At 35.2% G+C, this 25,660-nt stretch overlaps 3 protein-coding genes across 16 annotated transcripts in view; 2 read left to right on the top strand and 1 right to left on the bottom strand.

The window, feature by feature from the left end:
* The window catches only part of mideasa (mitotic deacetylase associated SANT domain protein a), a 16,649-nt gene extending 16,131 nt beyond the window's left edge, over nucleotides 1-518 (top strand). For 7 of the 8 annotated variants that reach the window (XM_067383814.1, XM_067383820.1, XM_067383817.1 and 4 more), the window contains one exon: nucleotides 1-518. This exon is cut by the window's left edge and continues 448 nt beyond it. The gene's annotated coding sequence lies outside the window, so the exon portion shown is untranslated. The other variant, XM_067383819.1, reaches the window with a different exon arrangement.
* A 15-nt stretch (nucleotides 519-533) lies between these two features.
* zgc:153896 (uncharacterized protein LOC569930 homolog) lies at nucleotides 534-4,202 on the bottom strand. Its single transcript, XM_067383822.1, has 5 exons — nucleotides 3,962-4,202; nucleotides 2,901-3,046; nucleotides 1,564-2,190; nucleotides 942-1,173; nucleotides 534-794 (listed from the first exon to the last, which is right to left on the bottom strand). The coding sequence occupies exons 1-5, from the start codon at nucleotides 4,200-4,202 to the stop codon at nucleotides 721-723; spliced, it is 1,320 nt and encodes a 439-aa protein (XP_067239923.1). The 3' UTR covers nucleotides 534-720.
* A 675-nt stretch (nucleotides 4,203-4,877) lies between these two features.
* On the top strand, nucleotides 4,878-23,942 carry exoc1 (exocyst complex component 1). Of its 7 annotated transcripts, XM_067383806.1 has the most exons (21): nucleotides 4,878-5,034; nucleotides 5,631-5,762; nucleotides 5,863-5,993; nucleotides 6,878-7,037; nucleotides 7,344-7,361; nucleotides 8,110-8,297; nucleotides 8,562-8,789; nucleotides 10,012-10,144; nucleotides 10,238-10,347; nucleotides 10,570-10,638; nucleotides 12,963-13,112; nucleotides 15,096-15,204; nucleotides 16,911-16,955; nucleotides 17,482-17,645; nucleotides 19,170-19,271; nucleotides 19,992-20,065; nucleotides 20,182-20,410; nucleotides 20,491-20,674; nucleotides 22,319-22,518; nucleotides 23,142-23,336; nucleotides 23,448-23,942. In XM_067383806.1, the coding sequence occupies exons 2-21, from the start codon at nucleotides 5,639-5,641 to the stop codon at nucleotides 23,598-23,600; spliced, it is 2,766 nt and encodes a 921-aa protein (XP_067239907.1). In that variant the 5' UTR covers nucleotides 4,878-5,034; nucleotides 5,631-5,638; the 3' UTR covers nucleotides 23,601-23,942. The 7 variants fall into 7 exon arrangements, with proteins under 7 accessions (XP_067239907.1, XP_067239908.1, XP_067239910.1 ...); XM_067383807.1 differs by lacking the exon at nucleotides 7,344-7,361; XM_067383809.1 differs by lacking the exon at nucleotides 10,570-10,638.
* The last annotated feature ends 1,718 nt before the right edge of the window (nucleotides 23,943-25,660 follow it).

Raw genomic sequence — 25,660 nt, 5'->3', positions numbered from 1 at the left:
ATGAATATGAGCTGATTGTTAAACTTTTCTAGAAATGTACAGTCTTTGAGTTTGATTTTGATCAAAGTATCTGAACAAATTTTGTATGCCTTCAGAATGTATGCTTTTTGTATGCTTGAGAATGTATTTTTTACATTTGTTTATGTAATATATATAATATGTAATCAAGAACAGAGTAAAATTCTACCAATGGATAATTCAATTAAATATTTCTTGTGCATGAAATGTATATAATGCATAGAAATCTTTGTATTATATTGTGTACAATATTGATTGTGTGCTGTTCAGTACTCTAAACTTAAAAAAAATGGTATATTTATGTTTTGAATGCACTTAAAGGGTAGTGGAATATTGGGATTAAGGGATTTTTTAAAATAAAAACACATGTAAATAAAATATGAAGTTTAGCAAATCACAACAAATACATATTTGACACATTGATCACATTTTTCACACTTTGTTGACTATTGTGAACACGATATTTGCTATATTTCATAAATGTGTGCACAATAAAAAACAAACTTTCAGTATAAACTTGCTTTATTTGACTTGATATAATAAATATGAAAGGAAAAATTTCAATGATCAAAATTACATTTGGTATTCGAAGAAGAAAACTTTATATTTTATAAATGTTTAATAGTCATTTAGGTGATTATAGTAGTTATAATGCATTCAGAGTTTGCTGATTCCTAAAAACAAGTAGTTTGGTAAATCTCTTCATATGAAGGTTAAAATAACTATCATTAGTATCAGAAGGGTAAAAGACACATTGATTCTTCCACTGCTCCCATCTGCAAATAAGAATGGCATTAATTGGTTACTAAATATTCTTAAAATCCACACAGAATGAAACAAATTGTGTCAAATAATTTGTTTGACTGACAGAAGAGGCCATTTTGAATGAAACCCCTTCTGAGAATCAAATCAAATGTGCTTACCAACATCAAAGTTATCCACTAGCATGCCTTTGGTGTCACTGAGACTTCCATTGTTTGCTTCTGGAACAACACCCAACAGCTTACACATCAACGGATAGATGCTGACACTGTCAAATGGCTCAGCCAAGAAATTATTCTTAAAGTCTGGTCCAAAGGCTCGAAAGATCATTTTCATATCCATTTCCTCATTACTGAATCCATGATCTCCTTTGTTGATATACAAAAGGACCCTCTGCACAAACAGAGAACAAAAAAAAGTTAGAGTAGAAAATAGAAAATAATAGTTTTCATTCAGTTTGCCTTTGTTTTTTATGTGTCTGTTCTCATCATTTTTTTTATGGAGTTGTTCTGCTACCTGTGTTTTGGTTTTCTGAGTGTCTGAAGTGTTACTTTGAGTTTAGCTAATTTAAAGTGTATACTGCAATTAAATCTAGCTTTTATTTCCAGTGTTTGAAACCTGTGAGGGAGTTTCTAATACCACGGCTTAGGAAGTGATGGCAAATTATAGAAATTTACCCCAACTATGACGAATTCTGCATGCTTCTGAGAACCCCAGAAATGTGAAAACAGTCAATTGGGTAAAAAGAAAAAAAAAGTGATATTTATTTCCAAAGCCACTTACAGAGTTGATATTGAACCCCAGGTCTGCCAGAAGGACTATAGGCTGAATTCTCTCATGTTTGCCAATGTGAAAGTGTTCTGGAATCTCTTCTTTCTTATAGACCGTCAGATTGGGATGTGCATTCTTCAGGGCATCATAAACTTCCTGTACTTTGCCCTCCCTAGGTGTGATCATCCCAAACCCACCATAGTCGAGCAGGTCAAAGCGGGCTAAATCTATTAAACTCATGTAATTGCTAAGTTTTATCTCATTGACCTCAGTGGCCTTTTTAATAGTGGTCATTCCATGGTCTGAGGTCAGGATGACATTGAGATGATCAGTCAAACCATTCTTGTGAATTGCCTCCCTGAGGTAGCCAATAGTGCGGTCGATCTGTTCAATGATCTTTCTTCTCTCTGGGGTTTCGGGGCCTACAGCATGACCCACATTATCCGGTTCTCCATTGTAGAGAGTAACAAAGTCAAAGTCCTCTTTGGTCAACCATCCCAACACAGTGTCTATATTCTGTCGCCACTCTGTCTCGTTGTCATCAGGAAAACCATGATCTTCCACCAGGGAACGATCCACAGCTTGGCCACTGTAATTTACTCCTCCACCAGGATAGTGAAAAGATGCTGTTTTCAGACCCTTGGAAATATATTGGAGAAGTTACTAAGGAAGACCAGTATGGTATTTAATTTACAATGAGGGACAATTTTACAGGACACCTTTAAACTACCAGTCAAATATTTGGAATAATTTCGTTTATTTATTTATTTATTGTTTTGAATGAAATCTCATATGTTCACCAAGGCTGCATTTATTTTATGGAAAATACAGTAAAAACAAAAAGAAGGGAAAAAAAGTAATATTGTGATATTTTAAAATGTAATATATTCCTGTGATGGCAAAGCTGGATTTTCAGCATCATTACTCTTCAATTTTACATGATCCATCAGAAATCATTAAGTTTTGACATCACAGAAAAAAATAAATAAATAAATAAATAATAATAATAATAATAATAATAAAAAAAAAAATATATATATATATATATATATATATATATATATATATATATATATATATATATATATATATATATACACATGTATATATTAAATTGAAGACAATTCTTGTAAATTGTAATAATATTTCATAATACTCATGTCTTTACTGTATTTTTGATCAAATAAATGCAGCCCTGGTGAGCATAAGAGACTTCTTTAAAAATCAATTAAAGTATCTTAATTGTTCCAAACCTTAGACCAGTAATAAACATATATATAAAAATCAAACATATTTTATTTTGTCTTTACAATCTGCTCACAAAAAGCTTTTCAGAGGAGTAAGTTCACCTGATTCTGGGCTGTTATCCACAGGGGCAATGCACCATTATCCCACCATTCTGATCTTTTAAGCGTTGCCTTATGGGGAACTCGCATGCCAGTTTTATCATTAAACATCAGGTTATGGACAACACCATGATCCTCTATCCATCTCCCTGAATGAAAGATTAAGATACAATCACATATATATATATATATATATATATATATATATATATATATATATATATATATATATATATATATATATATATATATATATATATATATTCACTGTACATAATGTTGGAAATTGTATTCAGTCATATCAGTCAATAGGTCTCTGTGGTCAAATAGTGGATTTAAATGAACAAAGATATTTGTGATCACAGTGTACATGTGGACTTTTTTACTCAATGTGCATAATGTCAAGGACTATAAATTGGCCATTGAACAAAGTTTATGAACTTGGAACACTGCTTGTATAACTTTGAAGTTGGAGAATATGCTAACTTTGCACTGTAGTTTAATGAGTTTATTGGGCAAGTAAGCAGCTCTCAGTAGATGGCTTAAGACTTTGAACATCATGATAATGCAGACTGGACTAGAATATGAACACAGAGTAAGCTATGGTGACGCACAACACATCTAAGTGTGAAGCAGATGCACAAATATTTGCACTTATTTCTGCAAAATTGTATAAAATAATATTAAATTTCATTAAAATATATATATAAAACTAATATTCTTTAAATGTATTAACATTTATATTTTTAAAATAAAATGTAAGTTTATATATTTTTTAAATATATATATATTATTTTTAAAATTATTTTAACTCAAGATTGAGTTGTTTCTATCAGTGGCTATATTTAGTGATACAAAATATCCAGTGATACTAATTTCTCTGATCAATCAAATCATATGCAAGGTGTTTAAATAGCCACTGATTTAAATGTCATAACATTCAGTATGCATTACAAAAGTTACCAATTCAGTGTTTGCATGAACTGGACCTTTCAACGTAGCAGTTTCTATTCTACACATATGTCAATTAGATATTAAGCAGTATGCCATTAAGAGTACCTTACCAGTAATAGTTGTAAAATGTGATGGAGATGTCATGGTGATCGCTGGGGGATTGATGTACTTTGCCTTCACTCCCTCTTTAACAAGCTTATCCAGATTTGGTGTGTCCACATCTTGGTCGTAATCCCACCTGAAACCATCAAAAGAGATCACCAGTAACTTATTATACGTCTTCCTTTTGGACAGGGGTTTAGTGCTCACACACAGAGACAAAGCCAACACCAGCAGAAGTTCTGACTTCATCTTGAGAGGCTGTTAAGCAGAATGAAAATCAGCAAGAACTGATCTTGGTGTTATTACCAGGCATTATCAGGGGACTGATAAGACAATCTATACATTTTCTGAAGGTCTAAGTCAGTTTATTGTTACTGAAATTATACTCTTCTATCATACTTTCACAGAGTGAACAAATGATAGATCTTAACATGTATTGTTGCCTACTGTAAATTAGAAAAGGTCTTGTTATTGAATTTCTTTAACTATTACCACCCAAGACAATTCATTTCCCTTTTCACAGTTTGCATTTTTGCCCCACATGGGCCATTAAGACGGTTTATCTTAAGAGATAAGGTTTTTTTTTTCTCCAGTTATAACCAGTAGCGTTCATTTAAGCACACTGCAGTCTTGTGGGTGATGTTACAGCATATCCTCTCTATAGGTTTGTTAAACAAAGCAAAGCACTTAACAGCTAAACAATCACAATAAAAAGCAGACAGATCAGGTTGTGCTCATAAACTGTAAAGGATGATATAAGCTTAGAGATCTGCTATTGTTGATCATCAATTTATATCATCATTTTATACACACAAGAACTACTGAATGAAAAATAAATCTACGTTTGTTCAGTTATTATGATTATGAACAACATCGCCGTAGGGACTTTTATTGTAGAAACACTACCGGAAGCAGGAAGTTAATGTTTTTTTCGCTCATTACAGTTTTCGTGTTCACACTGCTCTCAGGGCTGGGTCCCTGACAGCTGATGTGATATTCAGGAAAAAAGGTTTTATTTTAAACAAATACAGGTCAAAGCGTTTAAAAAAACATTTTTGCCACTCCGTTGGATTTAAGTAAGGTAAGATTCGACTAGTAGTCGCAGTTTATTAGCTTCTCATAAAGGCCCCTGCGCTGTTTACTGTGTCAGCTGACATGTTTATATACATAAAAAACATCTGTTATTTTGACAATAAAGAAATCTTCATATAAAAAAACCTTAGTTTTGTGTTCTAAGATTTGAAAAAACGACACGAACTCTGGGTCATGGTCACACCATGAACAATATTCATATACGGTGATATTTACATGGAAACACCATGGTACTGTCTATTACACAGCTTTAAGTTACCTATATGAATAAGATGTAATTTGTTTGGATGTGATATTTTAATTTTAGAAAACACCTTTTTACCTGCATGTCTGTAATGCTTCAGCCCAGTTTGTTATGTTTTATCTTGTACATTTGAAGTATTTTGCACACTTACAGCTAACAGATGAAGTATTTGTTATAATGTAATGACATTATAAATATATTGCATGCGAATAAATACACTTTTGAATGACCATCTATATAGGATAGGATATATATTATAGCATCAACCAGCAGAAGGCACATTTAGTTTAGTGAAAATATTGTTTGCTGAATCCCATGACCAATTGTGCTTTTAATTTCAGAAATAAACATGACTGCCATCAAGCACGCCCTTCAGAGGGATATTTTCACCCCCAATGACGAACGTCTGCTGAGCATCGTCAATGTCTGCAAGGCAGGGAAAAAGAAGAAGAACTGCTTCCTGTGTGCCACAGGTAGAACACAGACACAGTCCGCAGATCCATGTCAGATCCCATCAGTAAAGGTTCATTTATTGATTATTTTACCTCTATAAATTCTGTTTATTATCTTTAGTGACTACAGAGCGTCCAGTGCAGGTGAAGGTGGTGAAAGTGAAGAAGTCAGATAAAGGAGATTTTTATAAGAGACAGATGGCCTGGGAACTACGGGACCTGACAGAGGTTGATGCCAAAGATGCCACTAAGGTCAGAGGTCATACATGAAATGCTATCAATATCAATTTAAACATGAATTAAAGAGCAATAATAAAATATCTATTAATCAAATATTAGATCTGTACCATCCAGGGCTGCGTTTCCCAAAAGCATCATGAGCCTAAAGAGATTGTAAAACGATCACGACCGATGGTCTCTATGATCAACTTAGCTTACAATGCTTTTGAGAAATGTAGCCCAGATCAGTTAAAGGATGATATTGGATACAGTGTTATTTTAGTATTATTTGTATACACCTAAAGTGTTAATTAATATTTTGAATTAGCTATTTTTAAATTTCCCTTTTTTATTTTAAATTTAGTTTAAGTTTTAGTAATTTTTGGTATGTACTTTTAATATTTCTATTTAGCTTTAATTATATTTATATCAGTTTTAGTAATATTAGTAGTTCAATCAATGTATACCTGTTTTAATTCATTTTTTTTAATTCTAACTTTTTTTAAGTTTAAAATTTTCCATGTAATATTTATATTTTATTTCAGATTTATTTAAATGAACGAAAACAATTTTTGTTTTAGTTAACAATAACAACACTGATTGGATATTTAATTTTTTTAAAATAATTTTATTTACATTTTATATTATCTTTGCCATTACTTAACGCTCACTTAAAGTTAATCTTTAAAAACTAATTTAATAGCACTGTTAAATATAATCTTTAGCAAATCTCAAAGTCAATATCAATTTTTCATTCTGTACATTGTACACTGCACATGTTGTGATGCCTAGATTTACTTGTAGCACTTAAAGTGTTTTATATTTTAAGTATTTAGACAAATTTAGTTATGGTTATTGGCCATAACATATTAGCCAAAATAATTGGCCTGAATTTACTGAGAAAATCCCTTCTTCAGGAGAATCCAGAGTTTGACCTCCATTTTGAGAAGGTTTATCGGTGGGTGGCAAGCAGCACTGCAGAGAAGAATTCATTCATCTCATGCATCTGGAAACTGAACCAGCGCTACCTTCGGAAGAAAGTAGAGTTTGTAAACGTCAGTCCTCAGCTGCTGGAAGGTATGGCTCACTACTTCTCCTGGTGGTGTGGGAGAGTAATAGCATGCTGTTAAACTACCAGTGTTTCTAATATGTACAGTAATTACCTTAGCCCTTTGATTAAAAAAAAATCTTGAAGCTTATACATAGAACTTTTACATTTGCAGTGGTAGGAGCTCAAACTAGTTTCTGTTTTCCTGCAGCCAGTGCTCTCTCTCTCTCTTTCTCTTTTTCTGAGCTCTTTGGGTTTCTGCAATGTGTCTTTTAAGTGTCCCTTAATGCTTTAACCTGATCTGTGCTGTTCTCTTTAAATCTCTCACTGGCCAGAGCTTCCTAAAGCTGAAGGTTTGTACGCTGTTTTTTCTTCCATCATTCATCCTCCTCCTTTTCCCTTCTCCAGTTTCCACCTCCTTCTACTGTTTCCCCTTCATTAACTGTCATTCTTTCCTTCCATTAATTAATTTGTTAAACTACATATACAGTTATCTGGGAAAATTTGCGTAATGCTCACCCTATAGATTTTTTTTTTTGTGTGCATTTGTTTATTTTAATGTGTTACATTATATTTATGGAGTAGTTTAGCTCATATACTCGCATGCATACATACTGTTCAGAAGTTTGGGATCGGTATTTGATTTACTTGGGGGGAAAAAACAGGAAAACGGTAATATTTTGAAATATTATTGCAATTTAAAAGAACTGTTTTCTATTTGAATATATTTAAAATATATATATATATATATCCTGTGTTGGCAATGAGCATTACTCCAGTCTTCAGTGTCACATGATCCTTCAGAAATCACTCTAATATGCTGATTTGGTGCTCAAGAAACATTTCTTAATATAAACAGTTGTGCTGCTTAATATTTTTGTGGAGTTCTTTTTCAGGATTCTTTGATGGATAAAAAGTAGAGTTCACTTTTGATCAATTTAATGCGTCCTTGCTGAAAAAAAGTAATAATTTCAAAAACAAAAACAACAAAGGCAAAAAAAAACATACTGACCCCAAACTTTTAAACGTTTGTATATAATATTAAGTTGAGGTTTATATGAGGACTATTGTAATGCTCACTGTCTCTTTCCTTTTCCTCAGAGTCAGTCCCGAGCGGAGAGAGCCAGAGTGTTGCCGGGGGAGATGAGGATGCTCTGGACGATTACCAGGAGCTGAACGCCCGTGAGGAGCAGGACATTGAGGGCATGATGGAGGTCTGCGAGTACGCCATTTCCAATGCAGAGGCCTTTGCTGAGAAACTGTCCCGTGAGCTACAGGTCCTAGATGGGGTGAGTATGTTAGAGCATTTCCAACTGTAAAACACTGCTGTGTTAACACTAGTAATTTATTGGGATTTCATTATAACCGTAATTTATATTGAGCTGGGTGCAATAATTATCTAAAAGCCGAGGTAAATGTGGCTTGAAGTTTGACTGATTAGGGAATAAAGGATAATATGAAGTAGTCTGATTAGTTTTTGACAAACATAACAAAAATGAAGCTAGGTTCGTTTTTGGTGTCGTGAATAATAATATCTCTTCTTTTCTGCTCAGGCTAACATCCAGTCCATCATGGCCTCTGAGAAGCAGGTGAACATCCTGATGCAGCTGCTGGATCAGGCTCTGGCAGAGGTGGACAACATCGAAGGCAAGTTGCTCAGTTATGAGGAGATGCTGCAGAGCGTGAAGGAGCAGATGGACCAGATCTCCCAGAGCAACCGTCTCATTCAGATCAGCAACACCAACAACGGCAAACTACTGGATGAGATCCAGTTCCTTGTGGTATGTTGGGGCACAATATAGAGAGAGGCCAGTAGGGCTGTCAAAATAAAATTTGAATCTTGAATATTCGTCGAATTTAAAATAAAAATCCACATTCGAATGCGAGTGCATTCACCGTTGTAAGATGTAAGAGTTGTTGTTGAGTTTTAATGTTTTTGTTAACCTATCCAGTTTAACTCACTAGATGCTGCGTTGTTCATTCAAAACATTGCCGAAATATAGAAGCTCAATGCGGAGAATATCTAGGTTACCTCAAAACCGCAACCAAGCCTATCACACATATATATGTGTTTTAAAAATTTTTATATTTGATTTATAAACGTTATGCACTTATTTACAGATCAGATTTTTACAGTCATTTTATTTTATTGCTTTGAATAAACAATTTACAGTAATGCAGTGCATTAATATTTTGCTCATTACGCTCTATTGTGGCCTCAGGAGACAAGCCAAAAGCTTTTTTCTCCTAACTGAAATTATGACTTTTAAATTTGAAAATAATTTGAATATTAGTAATATTTAAGTATTAAATTCAAATTTAGATTTTCAGCCATTTTGACAGCCCTAGAGCCAAGAAAACCTTCCTTTGTTGAATGGAACAAACTAGTCGACTAGTGAACTAGATTAACTAGTCGATCCCACTAATCAACGAGCTGGTTGTTGGATGACAAGTCAGCCATTGTGATCCATCAGTAACAGCTCCCTTGAAAACATAAATATTGGGATAGCACGCAGTTAACAGACTTTTTACCCCTAATATAATCAAGTTAATATTTCAGTAGTTTAGTGACACATTTTCGTGTTCACATGGTTAATGGTCACTTGACATGCAGGTAAACATGTAAAAATTTCAATCTTTTCTAGTCAGTTTATTTATTTTAATTTTACATTTTTGATTTAATTGATTATTAGCTTTTCATCAACCCTCACAGACCCCATTTGGGAAACACTGTCTTAAATAATAAATATAAATCATTTTCTTTTGCTTTATAGTGGCGTATGATTTATACATATTTTATCTAAACTTCTGTATGTTTGTTTATTAACTTTTTTATTTATTTAAAATACCAAGATGAGCAAAGTTCTAGACGGAGTGTGCTTCAGTACTGCTTATGTTTTGATGTTAAAACAAACTCCAGTAAAAGGTTATTGGTTTGATTAGAATTTATTAGAAGTCTATTATTATTGCTTTAACTTTTTTTTGTCTTTTTCATCATGGTAGAACTACATGGATCTGTCAAAAGGGCACATCAAGGCTTTGCAAGAAGGAGATTTGTCTTCTCCTAAGGGTATCGAGGCCTGCATCAACGCTTCTGAGGCTCTGTCCCAGTGCATGAATGTAGCGCTCAAATCAGGTACTGCTCTCATACGTCATCACCCACTGTGTGAAAACAGCACTTTCAGGTGTGCACGAGCAGTATTGGTCATGCTGATTGTATGATTTTCAGGCCATGATAAGCTGATGGCAGTCAAGCAGCAGCAACTTCTGTTTTCTGACCTCAGAGATACTTTTGCCCGCCGTCTCACCAACCACCTCAACAACGTGTTTGTACACCAGGTAACATTATTACACACGTCACAGGTAAAGAACACGCACATCTCACATTGTTGACAATGTGTGTCGTTGCTGAGGAGTTTTAGGCATCCTTTTCTTTTCCTATGAGTCTTTTTTCTGCCTCTGTCTGTATGTGATTGACTCTTTCTCCTGTGTTCCTGTTTGGCCACCAGTCGTTTCTCTCTATATCACTTTACTTCACTGTGCTTTCTGTTCCTCTGTCAGTTCAACCACTTCAGTCACTTCAAAATGACCATCCCTCAGTTCTATAGGTCGTCCTGTCTGTCACTCCCTGTGAGTACGCCCACTCCAGCATCCTGTTTGACTCGTCCACTCTAACAGTCATGCAACTCCACTTTCTTAGACCTAACTGTCTCATCATTGCTTCTCTCTCCATAGAAACATTTCGTTTAAGCATGTTCATGGTGATGTAATCCAGACGTACTCATCTTAGACTTCTAAGATGATCTCCTCATAAACCTCCCAGCCAACATCACACTTGTATTAGTAGTTGTTGATTTTGTCCCCTGAAGATGTGAAGGGGCCTTCATTGCCTTGTTTTGCTCACTCTCCGATGGAATTATTGGATGCTCGTGAGAAGATATGGCCTGGTCAGCATGCAGTTCCTGTAGTGTTTGTCTTTATGATGTGGATGTTTTATAGATGCATTGAAAAGGAACTGCTTGTCTGTGAGAATAGCAGAACTGTCGGTTTTGTGGCAGTGTTCATGGATTTGTGACGCTTGGTGGTTGCTGCCCAACTAATTTCTGTTTGAGCTTAGTGTCACTGTAATATAACGGCAACATTTTGTGTGGGAGTAGGGCTGGGTGTTTATACAGATTTCAATATTTGTTTTGACTCACAAACTTTCAATTTGATTCTAATTTGATTTTATCTAGGAAAGATATTCTGTCTCTGCTAATGCTGTACACAGGGCATTGTTTTTAGACTGATTCAATGATTTTTGAGCTATTTATTAAAAAGAACAGATAGGTTTTTTTTTTGGTTTTTTTTTAGAATAGGGCTACTCTGGTTGTACTGCATGTTTTTAATTAACTGAAAAGAATCAGTTCATAGTCATTTGTCCATGAATCAGACTGCACTGGTCACGCTGTATATTTTTGATTCACTAAAAAGGAACTGGTTCATGAATCAGGACCTTTTTCTTTTTTTCATGAATCAAATTTGGTTTTGCTTGCAGCCCATGAGAACAACTCAATATAAAGATTGAGACATTATTTTACCATTATTTTGCTGTACACAAGTCACATTCAATACAGACTGTGAATGCATGTTCACAACTCAGGTAAAAGCCACTTAAAATAGTCTTAGAGCAAACAATGAATGTTGGGACTTGATATTGAAATTGTTATAATAATGATGTATGTTTTAATGTATAAGCATTATATGTTTTATGACATAACAATTAATATCACCAACAGTAATCACAGGTTAAAAAACCCTGATAAAGTCCATTATCATTTGTGACCACTGACACAGTACCCTTATCACCAGTTACAGTAACCATTAATGCCATCATAATATAATAATGCTGCAATGTCTTATCATCATGTCAACGGAGGCATCTCAGCAGATTTTTTCACATAGCTAATGAAAATTGATATAGATCAAACAAACATGGGACTTTGATATTGAATTGATATTGAAATTGTTCAAAAAAAGATCACGATTAATCAGAAAATCTGTATTTTTACCCAGCCCTGTGTGGGAGTGAGAGTTTGTGTTTCTTCCTTAATATTAAAGGATTAGTTCACTTTAGAATTAAAATTTCCTGATAATTTACTCACCCCCATGTCATCCAAGATGTTCATGTCTTTCTTTCTTTAGTTGAAAAGAAATTAAGGTTTTTGAGGAAAACATTCCAGGATTTTTCTTCCTTCCTAGACTTCACTGGTGTACAATGGGTTGAAGGTCCAAACTGCAGTTTCAGTGCAGCTTCAAAGAGCTCTACACGATCCCAGCTGAGGAATAAAGGTCTTATCTAGAGAAACAAGCAGTCATTTTCTAAAAAAAAAAAAAAAATGTATATACTTTTTAACCACAAATGCTCGTCTTGCAATACTCTGCGATGCACCACACATTACATAATCACGTTGGAAAGGTCACGTGTGACGTTGGCGGAAGTACTGCAGTAGGGCGAAAAACTCATTTTCTCCTCCAACTTCAAAATCAGATGACCTTTCAGACATGATTATGTAATGCCTGCCACATCGCAGAGGTAGTGCAAAATGAGCATTTGTGGTTAAAAAGTATAAAAATTATTTTTTTTAGAAAATCGTTTAGCTAAATAAGACCCTTATTTACTCAGCTGGGAGCGTATAGAAATTACATTGAAACTGCAATTTGGATCTTCAACCCGTTGTACCCCATAAAAGTCTACTATATGGAGAAAAATCCTGGAATGTTTTCCTCAAAACCCTTAATTTCTTTTCGACTGATGAAAGAAAGACATAAACATCTAGGATGACATGGGGGTGAGTAAATGACCAGGAAATTTAAATTCTGAAGTGAACTAATCCTTTAAATTTCTTGGAAAGTGAACTTTTCTCAAACTGAGTTTCCACTCACTGAGTCTGTCTGTGTGTTTGTGTGTGTAGGGACACGATCAGAGCTCCACACTGTCCCAGCACACAGCTGAGCTGACACTACCCAAACACAGCCCTCTGCACAGAGACCTGCTCAGATACGCCAAACTGATGGAGTGGCTGAAGAACACCCAGAGAGAGAAATATGAGGGCCTCTCCAGGGTAAGTGTTTATCACTTCCATCACTGCGGTGCTTATCATGACTGATGTCAGGCAACAATGAGGTTTGGAAGCTTTCGGTCACGTTTATACAAAGTGTTCCATCTTGATAGTTATTAAAGGGTTAGTTCACCCAAAAATGAAAATGATGTCATTAATGACTCACCGTCATGTCGTTCCAAACCCGTAAGACCTCCGTTCATCTTCGGAACACAGTTTAAGATATTTTAGATTTAGTCCGAGAGCTTTCTGGCCCTTCATTGAAAATGTATGTACGGTAGACTGTCCATGTCCAGAAAGGTAATAAAAACATCATCAAAGTAATCCATGTGACATCAGTGGGTTAGTTAGAAGTTTTTGAAGCATCTAAAATACATATTGGTCCAAAAATAACAAAAACTACGACTTTATTCAGCATTGTCTTCTCTTCCAGGTCTGTGTATATCCACAGTGACGCTGCTTCTTCTTCTTCTACGGCGGTTGGCATCCAGCTTATTGGTGCATTACCGCCCCCTTCTGCTCCAGACAGTATGACGTGTTATGTAGTGCGCCCAGGCTTCGTTTACAGTCTGAGGGAGACGCACGCTGTATTCAAGCTATTCTACATTGTTTGTATTTTGGTATTGCTATATTTTTTAAAATGGTGCGTAGGTGTGCATGTCGCGGATGTCCTAATCGCGTCACTGTCCAGAGCAGAAGGGGGCGGTTATGCACCAATAAGCTGGATGCCAAGTCATTAATGACATAATTTTCATTTTTGGGTGAACTAACCCTTTAAAGTGTATGGAAACCCTAATCGGTGAAGCATGTGACAAAAGACAAGGACAAAAACATTATTAAATCCTATAACATTCTTACTTTTTGTTTTACCATTACAGCATCACAATAATATTGTCATTGAAGTCATAGTGTAATGTGTCGCATTTCAGAGCGAAACAGGATATTTATTATTCAGTGAGAAAAATTTAGGGTGAAACTTTATTTTATTTATCGTGAATTCATTTAGATGGTGAAAAAGTATGTCTTACATATATCAAAATGAAGCCAGAATGAATGTGAATATGATAAAACAATGTCTCAATAGCTATTTGGCTTGAAGTTAACATTTTCCAATAGTGTGCATGGCCTAAATGACATCAGCAGAGCATGGAGTACGGTTGTTTTTAGAGGTTGAAAATGACAAAAACAATATTTTTTATTTCTCAAATAACATGCACTGATGATTCATTCACTTATGAATATGAATTGTTCATTGGTGTACATAACCAAAAAAGTGCCTTGAGAAAGTAAGTAGGTCCATTTGAATGAATCCCTTAATTAAGTTCATAATTGGGACTTTCTTTTAATAAGACACTCCAATAAGTGCCATTATTGCTGTATGTTTTCATGTATAACCATTATATGTTTGAAACAATTACATCACCAACAGTAATTATCATTTATGACTACTGACAAAGTACCCTTATCATCAGTTACTGTAACCATAAAATGCCATCTTAATAATGCTGCAATGTCTTATCCTGATGTCCTCTGAGAGCTGGTGGGTTTTGAAATGGCAGCGTCTCAGTGGTGGAAAAAAGCAGTTATATTTAATTTCAGCTCGGCTCAGACTTAATAGTACTGTTAATGTTATTCTACAGACATTAAAGCCAATAAATTCAAGGGCAAGGCCATATTTAAGGGTTTAGACGGAGTGATTATTCCTTTTCTGATCATCACTCAGTTCCAAATTGATTCCCATATGTTTTAAATGCATTTGTCTGTACCCTCTATTATTAAACTAGCTTTAAAATCCAAATGCAATCACAGACGTGGCCTGGATGTGCACTCTGAAAGATTGGATTTGTGTCCAGTTCGTCACATTTCCTAATATTGTTCCCTCTATCTCTCTCCTCATTATTTCCTGTGTTCTTTATACCTTCCTCTAAATGAGAACATTGGATTGAATGTGGTCAAATTCCTGATCAACCCTTATGTTTTTTACAGACTTATGTGGATTACATGACTCGACTCTATGAGCGGGAAATTAAGGACTTCTTTGAAGTTGCAAAGATCAAAATGGCGGGCACTAGTAAGGATGGGAAAGGAAAATTTGGTAAGACCACAATTAAAACAAGTTATTATATTTTTCAAGTTTGTTTATCAGGAAACTCTTTGAAAGGGATTTTTGTCCATGCTATATCTTTAGTCAGTGTGTGTCCTGTGTTTGCTATGTTGCGTGTTTGTAATAGTGTGTGTGTGCTGTTTGTAATCTACATGTGTTTTTTTCTTGCATGTTACACCATATGACAAACACACAGTTTAGAGTTGAATTTAAATTATCTAACTTAATTTTCTAGTGAAATCATTGAGATGTCAGTCATCGCTTGTCTCTGATGTGATGGTGTGTAACGCCACGTTCTCATAGTAATGTCTTGACATGTGCTGCACGGCCCAGTGTGTGTATTGTTACATTTGTTACAGTATGCCATTAAATGTGTACTAGAAGCATGACACGCACATTTTTTGAGGGGTAAAATCTGAATACATGAGATCCTAGGATTTTTAAAACTGCATTTCACAGACTACTTGAAAATAGAATAAAGAGGAAATTATTTAGTAATTACACTACTGTGCAAAAGTTTGGGGTTGGTAAGGTTTATTTAAATGTTTTTGAAAGAAGTCACTTCTGCTCACCAAGACTGCATTTATTTGATAAAAAATACAGTAAAACATTAATATTATTGTAAAATATTATTACAATTTACAATTATTCCAATATAGACATTATTTACATGTTAATATGTTAAAAAATGTATTCCTATGATGGTAAAGATGAATTTTCAGCAGATTACTCCAGTCTTCAGTATCACATGATCATTCAGAAATCATTCTAATATGCTGATTTGCTGCTCAAGAAACAATTCTTATTATCAGTATTGACAATGGAAACCATGATACACTTTTTTCTTTGATAAATAGAAATTTTGAAAGAAGAGCATTTATTTGAAATAAAATCTTGTGTAACCTTATAAATTTCATTAGTCACTTTTTTTTTTCAAAATAAAAAATAGTGACCCCAAACTTTTGAACAGCACTTAAATGTTTTTAGAAAAATTTTACTTTATTATTCAGTATTTGGATATATATTAAAGATGTATAAAAAGGGTATAATTATATTATATATCTAGGGATTTTTTTATGTGTTTTGTGTGTTTTTTTTTTTTTTAAGTCCATTAAGAGAAGTCCATTAAGTGTAAAGTTAAAAATACTTTTTGAAAACATAGGAAGACTTTGTCCCGTTATGACAAACCATTATGCAAATTGCTGTCTGATGATTCAGACCACAACGTCATACTAAACAAAATTAATATATAAGGTCCTTTTTGGCATGTTTGCATATAATTATAACTGGATTTTCATATATGTAAAATTAATTTGAGGAAAAGAGTCCCTTTTTGTGTCTTTCATGATTGATCACTGCTGTCATTTTCGAATGCTTAGTTACTCTACTGTCCATCTCTATTGGAAACATTTTTCCCTGCTTATGCTGGGAAACTTCCAGTTGTTAGTAAGATGTTCCTCTTGTTTTTTTACCAGCTTTCATTACCAGTCTCAGTCTCAGCTTTTTCTCCACGTGATGAAAGAAAAGGAGCTTTTTGTTTCCAAATGGCCACTGAGCCCACATCCTAAATTCAGCCACTGCAGTGCATGTCATATTTGAAAACTTTGACCTTTAACCCCTAACTCTGTCACCATGCTGCATGTTGTAAGCCTAACGTGTCTCTGTCTCTGATGCCTGCCTTTCTAACCGGCCTCCAGCCACGCTTCCGCGGAAAGAGAGTGCTCTCAAACAGGAGACAGAGAGTAAGTATCAGTGCCACATGCCATGTCTATCCCATATTGCCTTGCTTACTCTTAGTAAAAGGGCATGTCTGCCACACAAACACAGTAAACCTTTATCTTGAGTTTCAGTGCTTCATGAGTATGCAAAACATATTTACAATCTTTTCTAAGCTTGAGTTACATGCACTGTTTTATGGATTTCATCTTACCTTATTCACTTTTTTCTCAATCAAAACTAACCTCAAATGTGTCCAGTGATATAACAGATTTTAAAAAGCTTAATGTTAAAGCATCAGGGGTTAAAGGGGAGTTTGATTTTTTTTTTTTTTTTTTTTATCATGCAATAAATCCTCTGTTATCTATAAGATTATTGGTAGTTGGATTGCATGTATGTTATGAACCTTTTCAGATCAGCGTGCTTGACAAGGTAAGTTTAATAACCCGTATAGAAAAGTGAATTTTATATGAATGAATGAAGTACATCTGGCTGGTATTTTTAATATCCATTTCATGCTCTGATGGTTTCTCCTCTAATGGTCTCTCTCAGGCTTGCATGGGAGTTCTGGGAAGCTTACAGGCTCCACCTCAAGTCTGAATAAGCTCGCTGTGAGCAGCTCCAACAGCAGGCGCTCCCAGTCTTCTTCTCTGCTTGATATGGGCAACATGTCTGCCTCTGACTTGGACGTAGCAGACAGAACCAGGTTTGATAAGGTGCGCCATCGCTAAGACTTGTGGATTGTTCTCCCCCAGTTTAAAGATGCTGATTGGCTCTGAATTGTCACTTTAGTTGTGGATAAATACTGTGCAAAATATGTTTTAAATCTTACACTACCGTTCAAAAGTTTGGGGTCAGTAAGATTATTATTATATATTTTTTTTAAATGCATTATTAGGCCTAATTTTATTCCACAAGGACATATTAAAGGATTAGTTCACTTTCAAATTAAAATTTCCTGATAATTTACTCACCCCCATGTCATCCAAGATGTCCATGTCTCTTCAGTCGAAAAGAAATTAAGGTTTTTGATGAAAATTCCAGGATTTTTCTCCATATAGTGGACTTCAGCGGCCTCCAAACGGTTGAAGGTCAAAATTACAGTTTCATTGCCAGACGAGGAATAAGGGTCTTATCTAGTAAAACGATCGGCCATTTTCTAAAAAAAGTACAAAAATATATATATATACGTTTTAACCATAAATGCTCATTTTGAACTAGCTCTCTTCTTCTTCTCCATTAGAATTCCAGCAGTGTAGACACTGCTAAGTGTATTACTGCCCTCCACAGGTCAAAGTTTGAACTGAATTGTCATATACTTGCACTAGCATATTGTATATGACAATTTAGTTCAAACTTTGACCTGAGGAGGGCAGTAATACACTTAGCAGTGTCTACACTGCTGGAATTAAAATAGAGAAGAAGAAGAGAGCTTTAGTTCTCTTAATTGGGACTTATAAAGTTTTAATTCTTTTTTTAGAAAATGAGTGATGGTTTCTCTAGATAAGACCTCTATTCCTCGTCTGGGATTGTGTAGAATGCTTTGAAGCTGCAATGAAACTGTAATTTTGCCCTTCAACCGTTTGGAGTCCATTGAAGTCCACTATAAGGAGAAAAATCCTGGAATGTTTTAATCAAAAACCTTAATTTCTTTTCAAATGAAGAAAGAAAAACATGAACATCTTGGATGACATGGGGGTGAGTAAATTATCAGGAAATTTAAATTTGAAAGTGAATTAATCCTTTAAATTAATCAAAAGTGACCCTAAGGGCCTTTATAATGTTATGAAAGTTTTCTATTTCAAATAAATACTGTTTTTTGAGCTTCTGAAACCTTTAAAAAATGTATCACGCTTTCTAAAAAATATAATGCAGCACAACTGTTTTCAACATTTTATAATAATTGGAAATGTTTCAAACCACCAAAACAGCACCAAACCAGCATATTAGAATGATTTCTAAAGGATCATGTGACACTGAAGACTGGAGTAACAATGCTAAAAAAATTCAGCTTTGCCATCACAGAAGTAAATATCATATAATACATTAAAAAAGAAAAGGTTTTTTTGTAATATTTCACAATATTAATGTTTTTACTGTAGTATTGTGTGATGTATACCAGTTAAAGTAAAAATGAAACATTAAAAAAGAAAATCTTACCAACCCCAAACCTTTCAACGGGAGTGCACATTATGTACATCCATAAAGGGTTTGTGGCCCTTCTGTGTGTTGTTTTCTAGATCTTTGAGCAGGTTTTGAGTGAGCTGGAGCCACTGTGTTTGGCTGAACAGGACTTTATCACCAAGTTCTTCAAGCTGCAGCAAAATCCTACACTAGCTCAGGTGATTATAAGGCACTGTATTGGTTTAGATATGTGTGCATTGATTTGTTTTGTGCGATTGTGTTTTTAAAGGTGCAGTGTGTACTATTGACAGCTAGTGGTTGAAATGGGTACTGCAGTCTAAATATTGGAGACAAAGAGTGTTGTTTCCCCCATCCCCTCCTCCTCAGACTCAACCACAGACTGTAAAAAAAAGATGGACAGCATGTCTCCACTTCCTTCCACTGTAGCAAAATGAAGCCAAAATATCCCAGTAACAATCGTTGTTGATTACATCTTTCAGAGCCCGAGTCTGCACAGTAGTGATCCTGAGGTGGAGACGCAGCATCGAAGTCCCACCCGCAGACTCATTCCAAAGCAGAGCTGTCAATCATGATGTTACACCACATTTTTATAGCATCAAAAACAAACTAAAACCAAACTTACTGTGAAAACAAACACTTGAACATACGTTTGCATGATAAAGACTACCTAAAATGACAGAAAACATCTTTCGAAAAAAATTATTTGAAGTGTAATTGGATTTTTTAATTTGTCTCGCGTCCCATTAGATAACATGGAGAGGGTGGGGTTTAAGACCTATACTGCAGCCAGCCACCAGGGGGCGTCATTCTTTTTAAAGACTTGTATGTCACGCGGGTTGCCAGATACGCAACAGGAATGAGTGCAATTGACAATGGAAAGACAGCACTTGTTAATGATGTTCTAAATGCCTCATTAGGAAGAGAAAGTGGATGACAGCGATGGAACAGTGCACTCCAGACCCACCAGTGAACATAGATATTCAATATCTGAGTGAGTGAACGTTCTCTTGAGCTCTTAGTTCATTCATTTTTCTGTCAGTCATACATTAGGCAGATTACATAAGCCTTCAAATGCAAAAAATTATCATACATCCATTTCTCTTGCAGTAAGGACATGGTTCGGATGATGATGAATAAGATCTTTCAGAGCATCGAGACGGAGCTGAACAGTCTGATAGCATTAGGTGATAAAATAGACAGCTTCAACTCTCTCTACATGCTGGTGAAGATGAGTTACCATGTCTGGACAGCCGAAAATGTCGATCCCGCCTCATATCTCAGCACAACACTGGGCAATGTGCTGGTCACTGTCAAGAGAAACTTTGATAAATGCATTGTAAGTTGAGTTCATGATAAGCATCATTTGATCTATGTATTGACATTGAGACCATTCTGATGTTCCTTTTGCTCTTTCAGTCTGGCCAGATTCGTCAGATGGAGGAGGTGAAGATTTCAAAGAAGAGTAAAGTGGGCATCCTGCCGTTTGTCACCGGCTTTGAAGAGTTTGCCAAGCTAGCTGAGGCTATTTTCCGGAACGCAGAGCGACGGGGTGATCTGGATAAAGCCTACATCAAACTCATCAGAGCCGTGTTCCATAACGGTGAGGGTCATCACCAACCGGACCTCTCATACATTCGTTAAATCATGACTAGAGAATTACTTGAAATGCTACTTTTCTGACTTATTTTTTGAAATATAAAGAAAAGAAAACATGATAACATGGGAAATGAGGCATTGAGATCCAGCCTTATTTTAGTGTTTATAATATACTGTTATAGTTTTTTATTATTATTATTTTGTATTAGCTTATATTTTTTATAATTTAGTTCAAGGTTTCGTAATTTTGTTATGTTCTTTTCACTTTTTGTTATTATTTTTTGTATATGGCTATATTTTTATATAGCTTTAATTTTTTTTTAATTCAGTTTTAGTCATTTTAGTTCTTTAGCCTAAACCTATTTCAGGTAACATTTTTCTTTTTCATTTAAGTTTTAAGTTTCTCATCTAATATTAATTTATTATTTCAGCTTTATTTCAATTACCGAAAATGATTTTAGCTTTAAATTAACAAAAACAAAGACTTTTGAGACTGTCGGTCCATTAATAGAGAATGTGACTCTTATTATTCTTCATGTACATCAGGAGCATAAACACATTTACATTATGGGTGGCAAACTACTATACATTGTTGTGAATGTTTATCTTACATCTTTATCCCTAGGATTATTCAGGTAGGGTAAGGCTTGTCAAATCTAGCCTAAACCATAAAGTATTCACCTGCCAGCCAGCAGGTTAAAGTCCTTCAGGATTGACATAGAAAACTCCCTTGTGGTTGTTCTTTTTTGAGGCTCAGTTCGTAAATATAAGAAATGTCTCACGGAAGGCAAACATAACAATAAAAATATTTATTTTATTGGTTACAGTACAAAGCAGTTAATACAAAATAAAATAAAAACTTAAAATCAGCTTAAGATAAAAAAAGCTCTATAATCTAGCTTTGTCTAGTCTCAGCCTCAGACGTCACAGACTGTTGGCTGAACGTCTGATGCATATGCCATACTTAACTGGAAACACTTCAGGATTTTCAAAGTCGTCATCTGGCTGGTTGTCCGGGAGACATGTCACGTTCTTTAATGGTCCTCCTGGAAACAAATGCCGTGATGCCAAACCCCCTCATGGAAGAAGAACGCCGCCTTGTTTACAACTGAGAATGAGCACTTACCAGGATCTACTAAACTCTGGATTTTCAAAAGTATGGGAATTTCACAACTCCATTGTTGCAGTAAACTTTCACAACGATCTTGAATGAATCATTATTTTATTAGATGCACACCGGACTGTTATTGTAGGGACATCAACTTTACATTTTCACAAAACAAACCGTGATTGATTGCGTTTCATGTCAGTCAAGCGTCCTCTTGGGCAGTCCTTAGCCAGTGAAAGCTGCGATAGAGTCCTTCTGCCGTCAGTCTGAAGGTCTGGCTACATGAGACTAAGCTTCATCCAGCAATATGGAGAGCATCCATCATTAGGATATCGGGTATCCTTGTTCGCTTATTGCAGGCAGTATCTGAGGAAGCCTTTTACTCAGACTTTTATACTACTTTTTGGGAAATTCCAACTTTATTTCAAATTACTCACCAATTGTCACTTTAGATTTTTAATATTTACGGTCCTGCTATATCATTTGTTTTCCATACCATCACGTTTGTTTTCACACTCTTGTCTATTTGTGTATTCATAGTGGAGAAAGTGGCCCTCGAAAGCCAGAAGACACCACGTGATGTGGTGATGATGGAGAACTTCCACCATATCTTCTCAACACTGTCTAGCCTCAAGATCTCCTGTTTGGAGGCAGAGAGAAAGGAAGCCAAGCAGAAATACACCGAACACCTGCAGTCTTACGTCATCAACTCACTGGGCCAACCGCTGGAGAAACTCAATGTGAGACAAATCTTTATGACAAACTGGATTGAGCAGTCTACTATGGAAGAGGATTAGGGCCAAGCAATACTAAAAAAATAAAACCATCTCGAGATTAAAGTTCTTAAATTTCAAGAAAAAAGTTGAGATAAATTGATGAGAATAAACTTGTTAAATTTCGAGAAAAAAAGTAGAGATAAAATGTTGAGAATAGTCATTCAGTTACGAGAAAAAAATTGTTAAATTTCAAGAAAAAAGTCGAGATAAAATGTTGAGAATAAACTCATTAAATTATGAGTTTGTCAACATTTTAACTCGACTTTTTTCTTGAAATTTAACAACATTTTTCTCATAATTTAACGAGTTTATTCTCGTAATTTAACAACTTTTTTTTTGTAATTTAATGAGTTTATTCTCAACATTTTATCTCGACTTTTTTCTTGAAATTTAACAACTTTAATCTCGAGATGGTTTCATTTTTTTTATTATTGCTTGGCTCTAATCCTCTTCCATAGTATACAGTACATCCATGTAAATGAGGAATTTAGTAATGTGTTTGGATTATTAATGTAGTTACATTTTCAGCCTGCATTAGAATGTAATAAGTGTCCTGGGCCATGGTTAATTGACTTCCCATCTTGCAGCACTTCTTTGAGGGTGTAGAGGCACGTGTTGCTCAGGGTGTGCGTGAAGAAGAAGTGAGCTACCAGCTGGCCTTCAATAAACAGGAGTTGCGTAAGGTTATTAAAGAATACCCTGGCAAAGAGGTGAAAAAGGGCCTGGACAACCTCTACAAGAAGGTGGATAAGCACCTGTGTGAGGAGGAGAATCTGTTACAGGTGAAAAACAACAAGACTCAAATAATGAAATGCTAAAAGCCTAAACTGAGTATGGTCTTTTGAGATTCTTTAGAACTTCAGTTCGAATGTGATCTTTCTTCTGTCCACTAGGTCGTGTGGCACTCCATGCAGGATGAATTCATTCGGCAATACAAGCACTTTGAGGGCTTGATAAACCGCTGCTACCCGGGGTCTGGAATCACCATGGAGTTCACCATTCAAGACATGCTGGAGTACTTCTCCAGTATCGCTCAGTCCCACTAAAACAGGAAGCTAGTGAGAGAATGAGTGCGTACATTGTACATATATTACAGTGCAGTCTTGCTAGTAATGTCTCATTTAAAGGAACTAACACTGGAATCCTGTTTGTAACTTGAGATTCTGTTGTTACTGATTCCATGAGTTTTGTTGAAAACCAACATTTCTTTGTACCACATTAGTTTAGTGAATCGCAAATGACTGAACTTTTTTATCATTATCCTCAACACTAAAAATGTGTGTGGCTGATATTTCATGCACTTGAATGTTGATGAGTATCAAAACATTATGTAAAGAAAATCACTAAATAAACGGCCTGGAGTCATATGTAAGGAAATAAAGCATACTTTTGAAAGTTAATTTTCTTCTTGTTATTAATTGTTGATTATTAAGCAGATGGTTGTCCGTGCACACCAAGAACGTTAACTATAACAATAACAATATTTGAGTCCAGACCAACAGCCCATACTGACGTTTCTGACACATACTGATGTTGTTCTTCTGTGTAATCGTGTTAGTTGTGTGGATTTCCTCACTGAGGCCTGTTTACACAGACTGTAACAATAAATATAAAGTTTTAAAAATAGTTCTGATTATATTATAATAGGGAAGTCCACACTATAGCGATAATGACAGAGAAGAATGACATCACTGGACCCATTTTCAGAACTATTGTTTTTTCAAGCTTAAGAACGATAGTTTACAGCCAATCAGAATCCACCGGACTAGTGCTTGAGCAATTAGTCAACATAAAATCAAAATTGACAATTCTTATTTTTTATGGAATATTGCAGCATTTATAATGATTTATCTACACATCATTCTTTTTTAAAACACTAGTAACAATTAATCAAAATAACTTCCCCTTCCTGTTGCAAGGACATCTCTTCTCCAATGACGTGTTTACTGGTACAAGGGCGGGACTCACTTGCATCACTAGCAACAATGATCCAATCAATTCCCGAAGGACAATATCAAGTCCTGCCCTATAGTTTTTCTTGTTCAAGAAGCCGTTTCACTTGGATATCCATCACAATAGTGAAGAAAAGATGATTACAACAACATCCATTTTAAGCGGTAAATATGGCGTGATTTTACTGACAAATTTCTAGAGCACACACATACATATATGCGCAAATCTCTCTGCTCACGTGCAGATTTCCTTTGCTTTCACACAAAACTGGGCGCGTGCTCTCAAATATATAGTGCTCTCTTGTGAACTGTCTCTCCTCTCGCTATCCATTTTTGTCAAAAGAATTCCAGGCGCAGTTCACTCTCAGCCAATAAGATTCCACGTAGCATTTTCATCGATCGGTCGTCTATTCTGATTGGTTGATAACTTTTGATAAGCATTTAGTCCAGAAGCAAATTAATTTCTAGTGCAAGAGCACGGAGAGATTTGCGAGCGTGCAGGACACAGTTTGAGCGCAGACACGTAATATCTGAGCGAGAGGCGAGACAGTTCATAAGAGAGCACTGTATATTTGAGAGCGCACATCCAGTTTTGTGCGAAAGCAAAGGAAATCCGTGTGCGAGCGTTACATGTGCTCTCAACATTTGTCAGTAAAATAACGCCATAGTAAACGCAACTGCAGTGTGTGCTTAAAATAAACAGAATGTTTGTTGATGTGAACACTAATGTAGTTTTTCTTATAGTTATGGTTCTTTTTGTTTTTTACAGAATGTTGTTTATTATAGTTATACATGCACATCATCAGGCTATTTTTTTTTTTTTAATTCACGTGCACTCCTAATCTTTAATCAGTTCCTTAGTGTGATTGGTGAGTTTTTTAAGGTCCTGGATGATGATTGGTTAGTGTTCTACACGCAAAACGCCACGGTTTTTGTTGCATAGCAACGTTACGCGGAAGAATTTACCTATAGGTTTAAATACGTTTAAATAAAAAAATCCCTAATATTTTTTAATATATAGTGACCGTTTATGTAAGCAATAATCTTTGCTATAATATGAAAATAGTCACGTCTAAATAAAGTTTTTAGAACGTTGCATTCACAATGCAGCGCACTTCTTTGAGCGTATTTTTTTGTTTTCTCTTAAACGGTGT

The sequence above is a fragment of the Chanodichthys erythropterus genome, chromosome 4, assembly GCF_024489055.1.
Source record: "Chanodichthys erythropterus isolate Z2021 chromosome 4, ASM2448905v1, whole genome shotgun sequence".
Lineage (NCBI taxonomy): Eukaryota > Metazoa > Chordata > Actinopteri > Cypriniformes > Xenocyprididae > Chanodichthys > Chanodichthys erythropterus.
The sequence above is the reverse complement of the archived record's forward strand: the minus strand, read 5'-3'. Positions and strand labels throughout refer to the sequence as shown.

Bases quoted from the DNA above. Each gene is read 5' to 3' on its own strand.
- zgc:153896 (XM_067383822.1), bottom strand. From the start codon at position 4,202: ATGAAGTCAGAACTTCTGCTGGTGTTGGCTTTGTCTCTGTGTGTGAGC. The intron at 3,047-3,961 runs GTAAGGTACTCT...TCTTTCATTCAG, and splicing joins ACATTTTACAACTATTACTG to GGAGATGGATAGAGGATCAT. The intron at 795-941 runs GTAAGCACATTT...TCTTATTTGCAG, and splicing joins AGTGGATAACTTTGATGTTG to ATGGGAGCAGTGGAAGAATC.
- exoc1 (XM_067383806.1), top strand. From the start codon at position 5,639: ATGACTGCCATCAAGCACGCCCTTCAGAGGGATATTTTCACCCCCAAT. The intron at 10,348-10,569 runs GTAACATTATTA...TTCCTCTGTCAG, and splicing joins ACAACGTGTTTGTACACCAG to TTCAACCACTTCAGTCACTT. The intron at 23,337-23,447 runs GTGAAAAACAAC...TCTGTCCACTAG, and splicing joins AGGAGGAGAATCTGTTACAG to GTCGTGTGGCACTCCATGCA.